At 40.9% G+C, this 17,349-nt stretch overlaps 1 protein-coding gene and 1 long non-coding RNA gene across 12 annotated transcripts in view; one reads left to right on the plus strand and one right to left on the minus strand.

The window, feature by feature from the left end:
- The window catches only part of LOC309334083, a 46,607-nt gene that overhangs the window by 22,692 nt on the left and 6,566 nt on the right, over positions 1 to 17,349 (plus strand). The window contains exon 3 of one of the 2 annotated variants that reach the window (XR_014152854.1): positions 14,409 to 14,533. The exons of the other annotated variant lie outside the window; for it this stretch is intronic. This is a non-coding gene — a long non-coding RNA (uncharacterized lncRNA). The remainder of the gene's footprint in view (positions 1 to 14,408; positions 14,534 to 17,349) is intronic. 2 annotated transcript variants of the gene reach the window in all.
- Positions 1 to 17,349, minus strand: part of DACH2 (dachshund family transcription factor 2) — a 325,632-nt gene that overhangs the window by 10,638 nt on the left and 297,645 nt on the right. For 8 of the 10 annotated variants that reach the window (XM_081848011.1, XM_081848004.1, XM_081848005.1 and 5 more), the window contains 4 exons: positions 5,607 to 5,752; positions 3,783 to 3,930; positions 1,546 to 1,689; positions 94 to 159 (listed from right to left, as the gene is read on the minus strand). In XM_081848011.1, the coding sequence (XP_081704137.1) occupies positions 94 to 159; positions 1,546 to 1,689; positions 3,783 to 3,930; positions 5,607 to 5,752 (504 nt within the window). Of the gene's footprint in view, positions 1 to 88; positions 160 to 1,545; positions 1,690 to 3,782; positions 3,931 to 5,606; positions 5,753 to 17,349 lie in introns of all 10 variants that reach the window. The other 2 variants (XM_081848006.1, XM_081848008.1) reach the window with 1 other exon arrangement.

Consider the following 17,349-nt stretch of genomic DNA (forward strand, 5'->3'; position numbering starts at 1 on the left):
CTTTAGGGCTGTGTAGGCTTTGTTCCCATTAATTGCTAGCTTGCTGGGTTAGAAACGAAAAAAGCATAGAAGAAGAGCCGAAACATACCATACCTTGCATTGGCGCACTGTCATGTTGGGTTCCATTGCGTTCCGCCTCCATGTCTGGAATCCCAGCATCTGTAAAGCACAATTTGTAGTTTTATGTTGTGAACTGCCCTCAGATCTACAGGTATAGGGCAAATATACACATTTAATAAACAACAACAACAACAACAATAATTTACGTAACTGCAATATCTGAAGAAGGTTAAGCACAGATCAAAATAATATTTCATTATGTTTATACTCCACCTTCTCCCCATGGGCTCAAGCTTCCCTCTCTGTGTCTATCCTCACAACCACCCTGTGAGGTAAGAGTTCATGACTGGCCCAGTGAATTTTCTGGTCTTTGGAGATATGCTACGGACTGGTGAAAAGTTTGGACAGGGACAACTCTGTAAGCATACTTCCTGAACTGGGAATAAAAAGGAATCTAGATTTTAACTTATTTGGGAGAAGTACATTTCCAGAGCAGTTTACTGCAGCAGCCTAACATCGCTGCACCTCATTCTCAGTTATTCCCTTGATACAGCAAGGACCACTTCTTTCCACGCAAACCTGACTGACCAGGTAACAGGATCCACATCCACATCGAGAGCCAGTGTGGTGTAGTGGTTAAGAGAGGTAATCTGGTGAACCGGGTTCACGTCCCTGCTTCTCCACATGCAGCTGCTGGGTGACCTTGGGCCAGTCACACTTCTCTGAAGTCTCTCAGCCTCACTCACCTCACAGAGTGTTTGTTGTGGGGGAGGAGGGGAAAAGGAGACTGTTAGCCGCTTTGAGACTCCTTAGGGTAGTGATAAAGCAGGATATCAAATCCAAACTCTTCTTCTTCTTCAGCAGAAGCCCAGGAAAATGGATTTAGGATTGCAGTTGTGCAGCACAATTCAAACCCAAGATGAACTGATGGCATGCCAGAATAAATCCCTCTACCTGTCTTTGCTGGCTCAGCTGTTGGAACTTAAGAAGGCCTAAGCCCCGAAAAAGCTATGTGATTGGGAATGTGATGGTGCAAGGAGACAACACTTATTCCAAACCTCTTTCAGCTCATTCATATGACCTGGCAACTGTGACAAAAAGTGTGGTTTTACACTAAGCTCTTTTTAAAAAGGGCTGCTTTCCTTCTGCCAGGCTTGGGCCGACTCAGCCAGCAGTGGCCACACTCCTGTATGGGGTTTGGAATGCAATTAACTTATGCCTGCTTAATTTAAGCAGGTATAAATTCTGCTGGCTTCAGATACTTAGGATTGCTCTGAAAATCTGACTGATGAAGTCATCTGGCTTTTAAAATGTTCTCCTGTTGTGATCTTCTTATGTAGTGCTGCATTAATCTTCATTGAGACTGTATCTTTTCACACTTTATAAACTGCTTTGAAAGGTTGTACTCCTGAAAAGCAGTATAATATGATTTAAATGAACAAACAAATAAATGAATTCACCAGCGATGCCCGACTATCACGTTACCATTTAGCATCCTGAGACTATCGCCTGATGTTGCCTGTTTAAGTGCCTGTTCCGCTTGCTCTCTCCTCTTTGATTCAAACTCAAGAGCTTCTTGCAATTTTCTCTTGGCTTTCTTCTCTTTCTTCAAGCGCTTTTGAATTATTGCTGAAAGATGAAAACACAATTATGAAAGCATTAATGGGACCTTCCCTGGGAATATAAAACAAATATATTTCTCTGCTGACATTCCAGTTCTGCTTTTGGTTTACAAGACTATTACACCCTCTTTCTCCATGTAAACATTCTTGAAAATTATATAATGGTGATTCTGCTTGCTACACGTTCGGGCATCAAAATGAAAATTTATCTATCTATCTATCTATCTATCTATCTATCTATCTATCTATCTATCTATCTATCATCTATCTATCTATATCTATCTATCTATCTATCTATATCTATCATCTATCTATCTATCTATCTATCTATCTATCTAAAAAAAATTACATCCTGCCTTTCCATGAATCATAAGCAGAGTGTTTAGCAACAACAATAAACAACAATAGTAATAGTAATTCTACTTTTAATCATAATAATACAATTAAAACAAAGACAGAATCTGGAATGTCAAATTTCTTTCCATTTGGAAAAGGAAAGCACACCTTCGAGGTTTTTGTTCTGCTTTTGCAAAACTCAGAGGGTTTGATCTACTCTAGATAATTAGAGTAGACCCACTGAAATCCATGGGACTTTCTTTGTGGGGGGGAAACAAAATAATAGGTTGGATCTACACTGTCATACTTAAGAGAATAAACTATTATATTCTCAAAGTATGATAGCCCACTCTACGTAGCGCTAAGTCTGGATCCAACCCACAGTTTTGATTCCCCACCCCACCCCACTGCCACGATGCTGAATTATTTTTTGTGACCTGAATTTCATCACAATCTCTCAATTTGCTATGAACCTCAAATATTTAGCCAGTGAAATGTGAGCTGTACATCACATTTGAAATGTAAGTCTGTGGTATTATCTTCTTCATATTTTAATTTTATATTCCAAATTAATTTTTAGCCTACATATCAATGGCTATCAATAATGGGCCAGTATTAAGCTGTTGGAATGATTATTTGCATGAATTTGTATATATAAACAGACATAAAATCCCAGTTGTTATAGATAATAAACACCAGTTTGCTATTTACCAATTCCATGCTCTTTATAGGTAAGCTGAATGTGAGGGATTAAATATGAACAAATACTGCTGGTGAATAAATGTGAACATGAATCTGGGGCATATGTAGGCTATATGACCTCAGTAAAGACTGTCACCCAAGCCCAATGATTTCTTAAGGAGATGTAATGTGCAAATACTTTCACTGCTGACCAACACTGCCCCATTAACCTAGGCAGTGTTGGTTAGCAGTGAAAGTGCTTCCACTAGGAGTAAGTAAGTAAATGAATAAAGATCAATTTGTGCATTGAACAGACAGGTGACCATGATCAGAGCAAGTTGCTACAATCCAGTTACAGTGCAGCATTGGTTTATGGTTATATTTGCTCCCATTATAGGTGAGCACTACAAAACTGCATCTGAACAGAATAATGACATTTAGTAGTGATGGAAGCTATTTACTGTATGAAATAGAACACCCCTCCCCCAATACTGCTTGCTCTAGTCCAGAGTTTCCCAAACTTGGATCTCCAGATGTTTTTGGACTACAGTTCCTATCATCCCTGGCCACTGGTCCTGCAAGCTAGGGATGATGGGAGTTGTAGTCTAACAACAGCTGGCGACCCAAGTTTGAAAAACCCTACAGTCTACTCAAAACCAGAGCCCATCAAAGTTGCTCCAAAGCAGTGGTGGAAAGAACATCAGGAGATCTGATCACAGGTTTCCTATGTTTTGACACAAAGATGTCATCAATGTCATAAAAATATAAGAGGAGCCCAGCTGGATCAGTCCAAAGGCCTATCTAGTCCTGCATCCTGTTTCTCACAGTGACCAACCAGATGTCCCTGGAAAGTCCACAAACAAGATATGAAGGCAACAGCTCTCTTCTCCTGATGTTCTCAAGTTTCCCTCTGGCAGCCTCTCCCTGTTTCCTTCTGTGATACAGTAAGAACACATATAGAAGAGGTGAGGCCATGGTGATCCAAATGAATTAGGTTTAGATGAAGGCTTGGTGGGTAGGAAAAAGGAAGGCTTCTAACCATAGAGAGCAGCATGCCAGAAATCAGTTTTTATTTTGGCTTACCTCTGTTTTGCAGCTCAGCAGTGAGTTGCCTTTCCAGACTCTCTCTCAGTTCTCTCTCCCTGCACAGCTCCATCTTCAACTCTTTCTTTTCCTGCTGGATCTGTTTCTCCTGCACTCGAGCATTATCTACAGCAACTTTCAGCAACCCCTGTTAAAATAGGTGCACACAAACCGATCCTGAAAACAACTTTTTAATGGAATGGTAGGGCTGAGCTCAGGCGAGGGAACTATGGGTGCTGTTTTATTTTTTGCCTTGTCAACATGATCACAATTCTGGTGAATCTAGTGGTTGACATTATTGTTGGATGACATCTGGATGAACAATCCCATTCAGAGTCTGCAGGACACAGATGCTTTACTACAGATCCAGGCTCTGGCTAATGCACACCCCAATTTCCAGCCTCATACATCAGTGCAATACAATATAGCAGTCTTTCTCAATCTGGTGCCCTCAATATGCTTTGGTCTGAAAATCAAATCTTTCCTGACCATTGGCCATGCTAGCTCAGGCTGATGGAAGCCGTATTCCAAAGCATATGAAGGGTTCCAGGCTTAGAAAGGCTGCACCATTAACTAACACAGATTCCCACTATTATCTTAGCGCAAATTCTCCAAATTTCAGCAAATACTGGATTCACCCAAAGATTTGTGTTACTGGAAAAATAAATATATTTTAGGGCCAAATGGTTTTTGTGGGAGAAGATTTAGCAGAAATGGCTTAATCATGTTCCCCCTCATCCTCATGCATCAGTCTTTTTCCAATTTAGGGGCTTCCTCATTTATTTCAGAACTTGCATACATTGTTTAGAGTTCTCAGTCTGAAATACTTGTGGAAGATTTTGAAGGTGGCGATACTCATGTGTGCCTGAAGTCCCTTGCGTGTAAGAGCTCCATGGGTTGGGGGCATTCAAATATAGTGGAATTGCATGTATCAGCTGAAGTCTCATTGCTAAAATCTATTGATGAATGAAGGATAAGTGGACGTTGGCAGATGATCCATAAATAATCCAGGATATGCATTCTAAGGAGAAGAAGTATTTGTTAGTTGATTTATTTAAATGATTTCCATCAAGCTTTTTGACTATAAGATCCTCAAGACAGCTAAGAAAACAAATGACAAAAAAGCAAAAGGTAAAAAGTTAGGTTGAAGTGCTTGCAAGCATATAACATTTGTAATACAATATAATATCACACACAAACTTTCTACTTTTCACAATTCATGTTAAAATCACCATCCATTTAAAAAAATGAGATTCTGAAATTAACAAATAGTTGACTGAAACTGATTCCAAAGTTCCCACCATAAAACAAAGTTCCCAAATCCCGACTATATTATAGATAATAGAGATTTATCCTTCCCACATATCTGACTTCCTATACATGAGCACATCTTTCATATAATAAGGCATATGGGTTTACTACAGCCTGTGTATTATTATTCCAATACAAAATAAACTCAGTTTCTCTGAGAACGTTTTATCTTGTTTGCCTCCTTTCCCTGGCTCTGATTACATTTGTTCTTTTTACATGTATACTTGTTCCCAAGTTTCCATTATCCAAACTGCCAATTCAGGAGGGTTTTTGACTTTTTCTGAACTTGACATATAGTCATCATACCATGTAGTCATCTGGGCAGCTGTTGCCAGTTGTCTTTTTGGGACACCACTTCTTTAAGATAATCAGACAGACTAGAGGAACTCTTGATAATTTATAACCAATAATTTATCTTATTTCTGTTAATATTTTATACCAATATAATTTGATTTTAAGTCTCTGTCATCTCAATGCAGGGTGGGATGTGGAATAATCACTGGGGCATTTTACCTGTATGTTGGTTAATAAAGTTTCTACGGAGGACAATCCATCTGCAAAAAGAAAAGGTGCACGGAAACCAGGAGGAACACTCTGCCCAGCCAGTTGGATCTTCTCTAGGGCTGGTGCCATTATTGGGATGCCAATCTGCATCTCTTCTGTAAAGACATGACAGAGAAGGAACAGATTATTACTTGGGAAGCAACTGAGGCAACATCTTTAAAAATGACCTGGGTGAAAGAATTGAGGGGATGCTCCCAAACTGAGAGGGATAGCTAGCTCATTCCACAGAAGACAGAATTAGGATTTAAGATTACCTTAACAGACTCACAAAACTAACGAAACGACTTTCAATAGGGAGAAATGTTCTAGTCCAATCCCCTGCAATGAAGGGTTGTTATATATATATATATAAAATTAGTCTGTGAAGAAGCATGAAGAAATTTTCTGAGAACCGATGGATGTGGCCTTGTTCTTGTCTTTGATGCTGCTTTTGCCCTTCTTCTTCTTCTTCTTTAAAAAAAAATTATTTGGTTTTCCAAATTAAGATTTTACAATCGCATATCCAACATACATCATAAAAACAAGATTCCAAAGAATCCCCTGAACTTCCCTCCTCCCCTTTGTGGGTCCTATTGTTAGCCACTTCCTCCCTTTTATAATAATCCAAATCTTTTACATCTCCATTATAATCCAAAATTCACCAAGTGTTAGTCCACTCTTACTAACGATTTTAACTGTTTACAATGATTTTTTTTCCAGATAAATTATAATTCCCCCCCTTCCTTATTAAAATTTTGGCTTTCTGGAAAAAATAAATAGGGAGATATGTTAGGCTCTGCACTTACAGTAGTGGAGCATGGAAGTTGGGGCTTAGCTACCTATCCACACCTATGAAGAATCACTGATGGAAAGGGGGCCCCATCAGACAACTGCCCCTTAACCAAAGTTGCTCTGGAGGGACCCAATCATCTTGGACTTCCCACTCAGGTGGGAATGGATCTCATTATTATCAAGGGCCACAAGGATGAGTTCTTCATCAATAGCACCTGGGTGTGCTACTCGGAGTCAATATTCACCTTACCATTGGCAATAGGCCCAAGAGCCTCACAGTCTCCACCATGGCCTGAGGACTGAGGACTTCAGCCAGTGCAGCATTTGTCTAAGCTGGTTTAGCAATGGGCGTCATGTGTATTTTAATGAACTGAATGGAGTAAAATATTAGGAGTTATGGAAGAGTGGAGAGAGACTTTGTGAACTTAACAGTGTTTACCTTGTTTACTTAGCTGCTATTTTGTTGTTAACATTGTTTTACAGATTATAAATATTTGTTGCATACTATGATATATAATGTTATGTAATATATCTGTTATACAATATGACCTTTGCTGTAATTGTGATATTTAGATTGTTTTATACATTGTAATTGTTTACTGATAATTTGCTAATTATTTTAGAAATTGCATAGAAATACAATAAATCAAATCAAAATCAAATCAAATGAGGTCATCTTGCAGTTCCAGAAAGGAACAATTAAAGGAAGGAAAGAAATGAGATAACTTTTTTTTTTTTTAACTCAGAGACTTCTTTGTCCTAATAAACAAAGCAAAAAACAGAATGGAGTAATGAGAAGTAATTTGGTTCTAACAACAGGTATAATACTAACTATAATCAAGTAATGTTTAAAATACAGTCAAAACTGCTGGATTTTACATAAAACACTGTGCACAATCTTCACTGCGTTGAGAGTCATTTTTGCTTCTCGTTGGTCATATTGTTTCACTCTTGCTGATTAAAAAGGATTAAAAGAAATCTGATTTTTGCTCCATCGCCCTTTTTGATGGATGGATGAATTCAATGCTTAATTCTTTTTAATCCCCTTTGCGATACTCAGTGATCATGTAACAATGGTAATTTGGGGCTGTGTGTATTCTGCAACCACACTGTGCAAGTTCAGAAATTAGTAACGGGTGGACAGCTCTGTATCCTGTATGAAGGTGCCATACAGCCATGTGAAGTCAGGCCACTGATTCATGCATCCCCGTACGTAAATATTTTATATTTATAGGATTGCTTTATTTCATATTTTAATTCTAGATGTTATATTTTAATGGATTAATAGGATTGCTCAGTATGCATTTTAATTATGTAGCTCTGTATTTTAATGTTTGTGTAATTTGTTTTTATTCATGTAAACCAGTTAGAAGCCTATTTCGGCATTAAGTGCTACACTAACAACAACAGCAACAAATTCTAGCAATGATTCTCCAGGATCTGAGGCAGGGTGCACAGATTTTAGGAGTGAAGTTTATAGAATCACAGAATTGTAGAGTTGGAAGGGACCCTGAGGGGGTCATCTAGTCCAACCCCCTTAAATGCAGGAATCTCAGCTAAAGCAGCCATGAGAGATGACCATCCAACCTCTGCTTTAAAACCTCCAAGGAAGGAGAGCCCACCACCTTTGATTGTCAAACAGCTCTTCCTGTCAGAAAGCTCCTCCTGATGTTAAGTCAGAATCTCTTTTCTTGTAACTTCAAGGCATTGGGTCCTACCCTCTGGAGAAGGAAGAAACAAGCTTGCTCCATCTTCCATATGACAGCCCTTGAAATACTTGGAGTCAGCTCTCATATCTCCTCTTAGTCTCCTCTTTTCTAGGCACACACGTTCCAGCTTGTCAATATCCTTCTTAAATTGTGGCACCCAGAACGGGACTCAGTTCTCCAGGCAGGGTCTGACTAAGGCAGAATACAACAGTACTATGACTTCCCAACTACACTTCTGTTGATGCAGCCTAGAATAACAGTTGTTTTTGCTGCTGCATCACACTGTTGACTCATGTTAAGCTTGTGGTTTGCTAAGACCCCTAAATCCTTTTCACATGTGCTACTGGCAACCCATATGTCCACCATCATATATTTGTGTAGCTGGTTCTACCTGCCTAAGTATAGAGCAAAACATCTGTCCCTATTGAAATGAATTTTGTTAGTTTTGATCCAGTTCTCTAATCTGTTCAAGTCATCCTGAATCCCAATTCTGTCTTCTGCAGTATTAGCTACCCATTCTAGTTTGGTGTCATCTGTAAACTGGATGAACATCCCCGCTATTCCTTCATCCATGTTGTTTATAAAGACATTGAACAAAAGAAGCCGGTGGCACCCCACTTGTCCTTTTTCCAAGATGATGAGACACCATTAGTAAGCACTCTTTGGGTACAATCAGTCAAACAGCTACAAATCCACCCAACTGTTACCTTGTCTAGCCCACATTTTCCCAGCTTCTCCACAACAATATAACAGGGAACTCTGTCAAAAGTCTTACTGAAATCAAGATACACTATGTTTACAACATTCCCCCGATCCATGAAGCTTGTAACTCTCTATATAAAAGAGATTCATTTGGCATGACTTGTTTTTAAGAAACCCCTTCAGGGTCTTAGTAATCACAGCATCCTTTTCTAAGTGCTCACAGACTGACTGTTTAATTATCTGTTCTAGCACCTTTCTTGGTATCAACATCAAGCTGACTGGCTTGTAGTTATCTGGGTCTTTTCTCCCATTTCTGAAGGTGAGGACGATGTCCGCCTGCCTCCAATCCACAGGGGCCTCAGCTTTTCTCCAAGAATTCTCAAAGATTATAGAAAGAGGCTCTGAGATTACATCTGCAAGTTCCTTTAGTACCCTTGGATGCAACTCATCAGGCCCTGGAGGTTTGAATTCATTGAAAGTAGCTAGGTATTCCCTCACCACCTCTTTTCCTATCTTGGGCTGCAACACCCTCCTTACAATATTTTTTCTGTTATCACCAGGCTGGGCATTGCTTTCTTTTTTGATGAAGACAGAGGCAAAGTAGGTGTTGAACAGTTCCGCCTTCTCTCTGTCACCCAATAGCATTTCTCCATCTTCTCCACACCAAGGACCTACCACTTGCTTGCTCTTCCTCGTGCTTCAAACATAGCCAAAGAAACATTTTATTGTTATTTTTAACCTCTCTTGCAAGCCTGAGCTCATTCTGAGCTTTGGCCTGCCTGACCTTCTCCCCGTAACTGTTGGCTACTTGTGTTATATTCTTGCTTTGTGATTTCCCATTTCTTCCATTTCTTATGCATGCCATTACTACTACTACTACTACTACTACTACCACTACCACTGTCATTATCACTATTATTATCTGATTATTTCTCAGAGTTTCTAATAAGATTCTGTCTTCTCAGCACATCAGTTTGGTTAATATTTTATGAGAAGGTATGATCAATCTTTCTGCTATTCCCCCCAACCCTATCCTCTGGTTACACACTTAAAACAAGTTCTTCCCAAGTCAAAGACTACATACCATTTCTCATGCTCAAATAATTCATATGCAGGGTCAAGTCATTAAAACTAATTGTCTATGTCCAAAACCACTCCTCTGTGAAGCAAGGTAAACTAAACGCATCTTGGAGAGGTGGAGGGAAAGACGAGGGGGGGGGGGAAGCAAGCGAGCGGGCGCAATGAATGAATTGTGGATAAACTGCTTAAAACAATCTAGAAACCTCAACTGCTTGGGAAGGGGGGGCATGGTATGGTGGGGGAAAGTAATGCTATTAAAATGGCCAAAAGGAAAATTCATATTGACTGCAGAGACAGGGCACACCGTCTATGGTTAGTAATGTTGCTGTAGAGTAGATTGAAGTTTCAAAATGGCATTAGTCTTCTTTAAAGAGATAGACACAGCTAAATTAGGTGCTGCTGGCTGCAGTGAGGATCAAATGCAAAAAGAAATCATATTTCACCCGAGCTAGTCAACAGCAGGAAAATAAATAGAAATATAAGAGCTATGCAGGCAATGATTCATTTTGATAATCTGGCCCAAGAGAGACACAGGGAGACAGCATCCAGATCTAAGCTCCCCACCAAAAGACAAATAGGAGACGGAGGGTGGAGACTGGGATGACAGCCTAGCAGAGGTCACATCGATTTCTACCAGCGGTTTTCACACAGATGAGATAACCCTGCACTCCATTTGCCCCATTGTTCATATCCTACCTGTCCCACAAGCCATAAATTTCCAAGTCCCCGAAAAAAGGGGCAGTAAAGAAGAAGGATTCTACTTATGACTTCTTATGATTAAGTTTTTGTGCTAACCAAACATGGTTTGCCAACCAAGGTCACATTGCATGTTAAAGTCCGTAATAGCTAGGAAAAGACTAGGGGAAGCATATTACGGTTTAGCGTCTATGGGTGGGAAAGGGAGAGCGGGTGGGGGAGAAAAGAACCCCTGTCAAACAATTCATCATTTTCTCCTCCTGATTGAAATCACACACTGCGAAGATGAATGATATAAGCATTAGAAATCTATTTCAATCTTGTAATAGATCTTCACATCTGAATGGTGCCCCCCTTTAGGGCTACCTTCAACAGAAGCACATGGAGGGAGTAGAGCTGTATTTGTTAATTTGTTAAAGACATAAAAATCTTAATTGGCAAAGTGATGATGCCATGACAACCACAACAGAAAGGATAAGTATGGAATGTCCCTAAACAGGTCACACTCTTTGTGGGTGGAATACAAAGGCTTTGATGTGTGTGTTTGAATTTTAACACCCACTATTCACGATGTATACATTGAAAGCTGCCACCCATGGGGTGGCAGAATAAACAGGAAATAAAACTAGGACCTAACCAAGGGCACAAGCAACACTGCATTTATTGAGGCAAAAGGAAGACTGCTTTTATGGAGCTTGTTTGCCATACCTTGTAATAGCACCCTAGATTCTATTCAGAGGGCATGGTTTTAATTTCTAGCACTCATTCCAGATGAATAGGCATCCTGTTAGGTTGTTGTTGTTGTTTTACATGTATTGAGAAAGAGAATATAAAGCAAAATACTCAGAATGGATAGCTCAGTTGGTAGAACATGACACCCTTAATCTCAGGGCTATTGGTTTGAGCCCCACATTGGGCAAAAGATTCCTGCACTGCAGGGGGATGGACCAGTTGACCCTCACGGTCCTTTTCAACTCTACAGTTCTATGATCCTAAGCCCAAAATCACACCCAAAGCTGTGAAAGCATTTACTAGGATTGGGAAAGCATGTGTAGCTTTGAGATTTATTTTTTAAGTTTTAAGTTTTGTTTTTTAATTGTAAAAATTTAAAAATCCTCTTCACATAAGAGGATTTTACAACCAAAATAAACCATAGCACAAACAAGAACATGACTTTTCTTTTCAATTATGTTAATCTTCTTTTAACTCCTTGTTCTTAACCTCTTAAATCACATATATATCTTTAACAATTTTCCAAATGCTGCCCTACACCTCCCTTCCCCCGTTCTCATTACTTCCCTTCACCCATGTGCGATCTTCTCAACCTAATATTGTTTCTTGTTGTGTTAACAAAAGTTTGTATTTGTTGTTCCATATATGTCATGATATCATCTTGTATCCTTGTGCATTTTACCTATTGCATATTAAATTTAAGCTCCAAAACCAAATCTTTCCATGTATTCCTTTATGTACTCCCACTCTTTGTACATTTTTTTGGTTGGAACAGCCTCTAATTGTTGCCATTAATTTTGCCATCTCCACAAATTCTCAGATTTTAGCTCATCATTCCAATATTTCTGGTATTTTTTCTGTTTTCCAATTTACAGCCAATAATAATCTAGCCGCTACTGTTGCTTAAAGGAATACATTCCTTTTGTCTTGGGGATGTCACTGTTATTACATGTGTAGCTTTGAGATTTGGGACACACACACACACACACACACACACACACTGGACATTATCTTTGGCAGGGCTGTGCCCCAGTAGCCCTAGTGGAAGAGTTTCCACTGGATCCAATTCATCACAGCATTTCAATTTCAGTCAACAGCTAGCTGCTTCCTATCCATTTAAAGCAGTATCAAACCAACAGTCACAGCTTCCCCCAAAGAAACCTGGGAATTGCAGTTTGTTAAGTGTGCTGAGAATTGTTAGAAAACCCCTACTCCTCTCACAGAGCTACAATTTCCAGAGTGGTAAAACCACCTATCCATCTTTCATTGGTACTCTGGAAACATTAGCTCTGTGAGGGAAACAGTGGTTCTCTCCCTTAAAAAACTACAATTGCCGGATTTCTTTGGAAGTCATGCTAGTGCTTTAAATGGATAGCACAGATACGGCCTATGTCTAACTCATTAGTGCGCAACCTGTGGCACTACAGGTGTTGCTGGAATACTACTCCCCATCGTTCCTGATCGTTGGCCATGCTGGATAAGGCTAATGGGAGTTAAGTGTGCAACAACATTTGGAGTGCAAAAGGCTTCTCACCCCTGGTGTAACTGAACTGAACTGAGTTCTTCTGTTTAACCTCTCACCCATCATCTTCTTCTCATCCCTCTCTTGCTTCCCTTGCACTTGGACAGGAACATAGCCTTTTCTTATTACTCTGTAAAGTGCCATTGACCATGATGGCTCAATACTACCATGACAAATGTCCATCTTATTAAGTGTCTACACTGTCACACACAAACGCGCACACAAAGATGGGTGAATCATTCAGATTAGATCCCAGCCTTGCAAATCAGCTTAGGACTGGCATCGCTCTGGCAGTGTCAGTGGACGAGGGCTCACATGGCAGGCTCCGTTCACCCTCTACACCCTGCCCCCAGCATGCCCCGGGCACCGGCAACCATGCTACACCAATGCTCCTCCCCCCTCCATAGTTGAACATGATAGCTTTTCTAATATATAGATATAGATGATATAGGTATAATTGCATTGTAGAAACATATCTCCTATTAGGCATTGGTAGTATTCAGTGGAGACTACTCCATTAGGGCTAAGGGGGAACTGTCCCACCCACCTCAGGTTGCCTTCAGCCAGCCCCCAAGTGTCTGCCTTCTTACTTACAATCAGTCAGAGGGCAGCACTGCCTATCAGCCTCTTTCTCCTTAGCCTCAGTAAAGAACTCAGAAGGAAGGAGGACTGGGAGAAATCTAAAATTAATTGATTCTGCCTGTCACTGGCTCTAGTTCCAACTAATGTTTGATCTCCATGCTTTTACCCTATCCATCCCAATGGGCACCAGACACCACTGGTAGTACTGAAATAGAAGTTTTGATTTCTCTTTCCATAATGTCTGCTCTTAACTAATTTGGCCAATCTGCTTAGGCAGACTGCTGACTACCTTCCCTATGTGCCAGTGCTTTTGAATGATAACTACACAGACAAAAAGAGGGCTAGATTATCTTCCATTTTGGCCACTGCACAATCTGTTCAGGCAGACAAATAACTTCCTCCCAAGCAGAACTGAATGTATCATCATCATAATCTTATATAGTATCATCACCATCATTTTATATAGCACCATCAGTGTGCATGGTACTTTACAAGAGGTACAAGATGATAAGTTCATACCCCATGGAACTTGCAACCTAAAATTGAACAAAGTGGAAAGAACAGAAAGAAGGGGAGGCAGGGTTAAGAAGGGAAGCTATATTAAGAACACGAGGAAACCCCTGCTGGATCAGGCCAAAGACCCACCTAATTCAGCATCCTGTTAACACAGTGCCTACTGGAAGCTGGCATGCAGGACCTGAGTGCAACAGTGCTCTCCCCACTGGTAATCCCTGTGAAACTGGTATCCAGAGGCTTGCTAACTCTGAGAGTGGAGGCAGAACATTGCTATCATGGCTAGTAACCACTGACAGCCTTATCTTCCATCAGTTTCTCTAGCCCTCATTAAAGCCATCCACGTTGGTGGCTATCACTGCCTCTATGGGGAGTTCATTCCACAACTTAACTATGTGCTGTGTGAATAATTATTTTTCTTTTGTCTTGTCTTTAATCCACCAGCGTGCAGCTTCATTGGATGGTCCTGAGTTTGAATATTATGAGAGACGGATTGTATTCTTTAATGTAAACTTTGCTCGTGTGCCAGGAGAATAGGAAGCATGACAAACAATCAGGGAATTCCTGAGGTGGGAAGTGGGAGACACGAGCCACCTGGATGTGATCAAGACTGCAATTGAGCAAATACATCCCATGAGAACATCACAAGATGAGTTTAGAGCTGGCCTGAACAAGTACTTCCCACTGAGGCCAGCTCCATTGGCTCACCTCAATGTGCACATCACAGAACTATCCTCTTTCACAGAAATTAGTGGAGATGTTCATTTGAGTGGAGGCTGTGTGCACATTACTGATGCGTGTCTACTTGGCCTTAGATAAAACTTTGGCATGAGGGCTAAGCTATGCTTCATATGGTCAAGGCCATCAATAGAAGTGCATCACTTGTGGGGCTGCCTGCCCTTATCAGGAATCAGGGAAGGGATATCACATTGGCCCAAACCACCTGTTGGCAGAACATTGCTCCTGGTGTCTCAAACCAGAAATGTTTGTTTTGCTTGAATATTGTATAATTAACTGTAATCGGGGCTTGTGTTTGGAGAGGTGGGACGGGGAGAGAAGAGAGATTACAATGGTACCCCGGGTTACATATGCTTAAGGTTACATATGCTTCAGGTTATAGACTCTGCTAACCCAGAAATAGTACCTCGGGTTAAGAACTTTGCTCCAGGATGAGAATAGAAATCACACAGCGGCAGCACAAGGCCCCATTAGCTAAAGTGGTGCTTCAGGTTAAGAACAGTTTCAGGTTAAGAACGGACCTCCAGAACAAATTAAGGTTTTACCCGAGGTACCACTGTACTTAGAAATATAGAACTGTAGAGTTGCAAGGAACCCTGAGGATCATCTAGTCCAACCCCCTGCAATGCAGGAATATGCAGCTGTCCCATACAGGTATTGAACCTGCAACCTTGGTGTTATCAGCACCATACTCTAAGCAACTCTGCTGTCCAGCTTATTATATACCTGGGAGTGACAGTCGGGAAGTAACAGTTGTTATTATTAAGCGCGTTCTCTTTCACGGAGAGCACGTGTTGCGGTGGGGGCCGCCAGGACACTCCAAAGTTGGGGGCGGGTTAATTGATCGTTGGCCACTGATGCGATTGGGGCTTCCCTTGTTGTTGGGAAGAAGTTAATGTTGCCATTTGTTGATTGACAGCCAGAAATGCTAAAACTCCTTGCACGAGGCTAGGGCTTCCTCTTTTCGCCCCGTGCATTGGATTGCCTGTCCCCCCCTCCCTAGAATTAGGGTTGTTCGCTTTGACCTTGCTATGCCTGTCATGGGGTCGTCTGCTCTTGGGGCAGGGGCCCAGTAGGAATTTTGTCCATCTGGCTGATTGGCTGTTGCCATTTGGTTTTTGCCTACTGCGTAGCAAATCGTCACAACTTGTAAGGTTGCGGTTAGGCATTGGTTTATGGTTTGGTTGGTGGGGGGCATGGATTGGCTGTGCCTGCCCCTCTAATGCTGCTGCTGCAATTCCGTTAAAGGAATTGGGGCTAACTATTGCTTGTCCACTCTGTCAAGGGGGCTCAGGCCATAGCAATGAGCTCCTGGTTGCATTTGGGCTGAGGGCAGGTTCCCTGCTCCGCGCAATCCCCTATTCTGACTTTCGCATCGTGCGGAATGTCTGTCTGTCCCCCATGGTGGGGGCAGATAGTCGCAACCAATGCCTAAGCAACCACTCACAAATTTGTATTTTAATAAAGTTGTGGCCAAAATTATGCCAAAAATCTTAAACAAAAATTCTGTGTGATGTGTGAGTTATTGGGGTGGCCCTGGGGACCTCGACACACAAATACTATTATTACTTAGTTGCCTTACAAAAGTGACTCAGAGACTTGCAGCACAGTATAAATGCTAAAACCAACTACAACAAACGAATAAAAAGCTTTAAGAAACGCACCTATATGAATTTAAAAAACCCCACGTCTTACTGAACCTGGCCCACCTAAACAGGAAACAAGTACTTAAAAGCACTTGGAACCCTCCAAATTAAGGACCAAAAGATGAAAAAGAAAGTTTTTTGCCTAGTGCATTACAATAGATGAATATATGCTTAGGAGATAACTAGCTTTGGTTGAATTCATTAGTGACTTCAGTCCATAAATTGCCAAACAGCACCACCAGCAGCTAAAATACAGTTCAGATCAATTGCAAACTACACCCAACCCAACCCACTTTATTATTTTCTATTTTCATTGTCTTTTATGTTAGAATAATACATTTTTTGTTGCTGCTGTGGGGCCTCTTAAACATGACATAGTTGGGCATGTCTTAATCCAGCCCTGCTCATTATAGTTATCAGATCTTGCTATCATGAGACTTACTTGGAAAAAAAAAAGTCTGATGGAAATCCACATTCCACCCTGATTCCACCTCTGTGATTCCATGAAATTTCACATCCATTTTCAAGTCTTCAAGGACAAGGCTATCTACCTTCAATGACTTACTAGCGCTGCAACCTCCTCCCTCGCCCACTGCTTCTGCTTTCATTGCCTCTCGGCCAGGAGGTGAGTCGTTCTTTTCATCAGTGAGAAAAGAGGGATGCCTCCTTCTAACCTGGCAGAAGTCAAGCCACCCCAAATTTACTGCTTTAACCTTGCAATTCAAGTGCCAAATTTAAAGTCCAGGCTGTTTTTCTTAATTACACCCCTTGAATGTGCAAAGGGGTCAAAATGAATGCAATTTGAGGAGTAGCTGATTAATCTGGTTGCTGAGTGTTAAATCAAACTTTGGGATCATTTTAACGGTATGATTTATATTGCCTGGTGCCGTGGTGCCTTCCACCTCCTCCAGTGGTCCGATTTGTGATAAGGTGCTTAAGGAATGTGTGCACATTGTGAGGGCATCCAAGAAGCATTGCAAAAGCATCAAATGACAAAGACA

This window comes from Podarcis erhardii, assembly GCF_964252035.2.
Source record: "Podarcis erhardii genome assembly, chromosome: Z".
NCBI classification, from domain to species: Eukaryota; Metazoa; Chordata; class Lepidosauria; order Squamata; family Lacertidae; genus Podarcis; species Podarcis erhardii.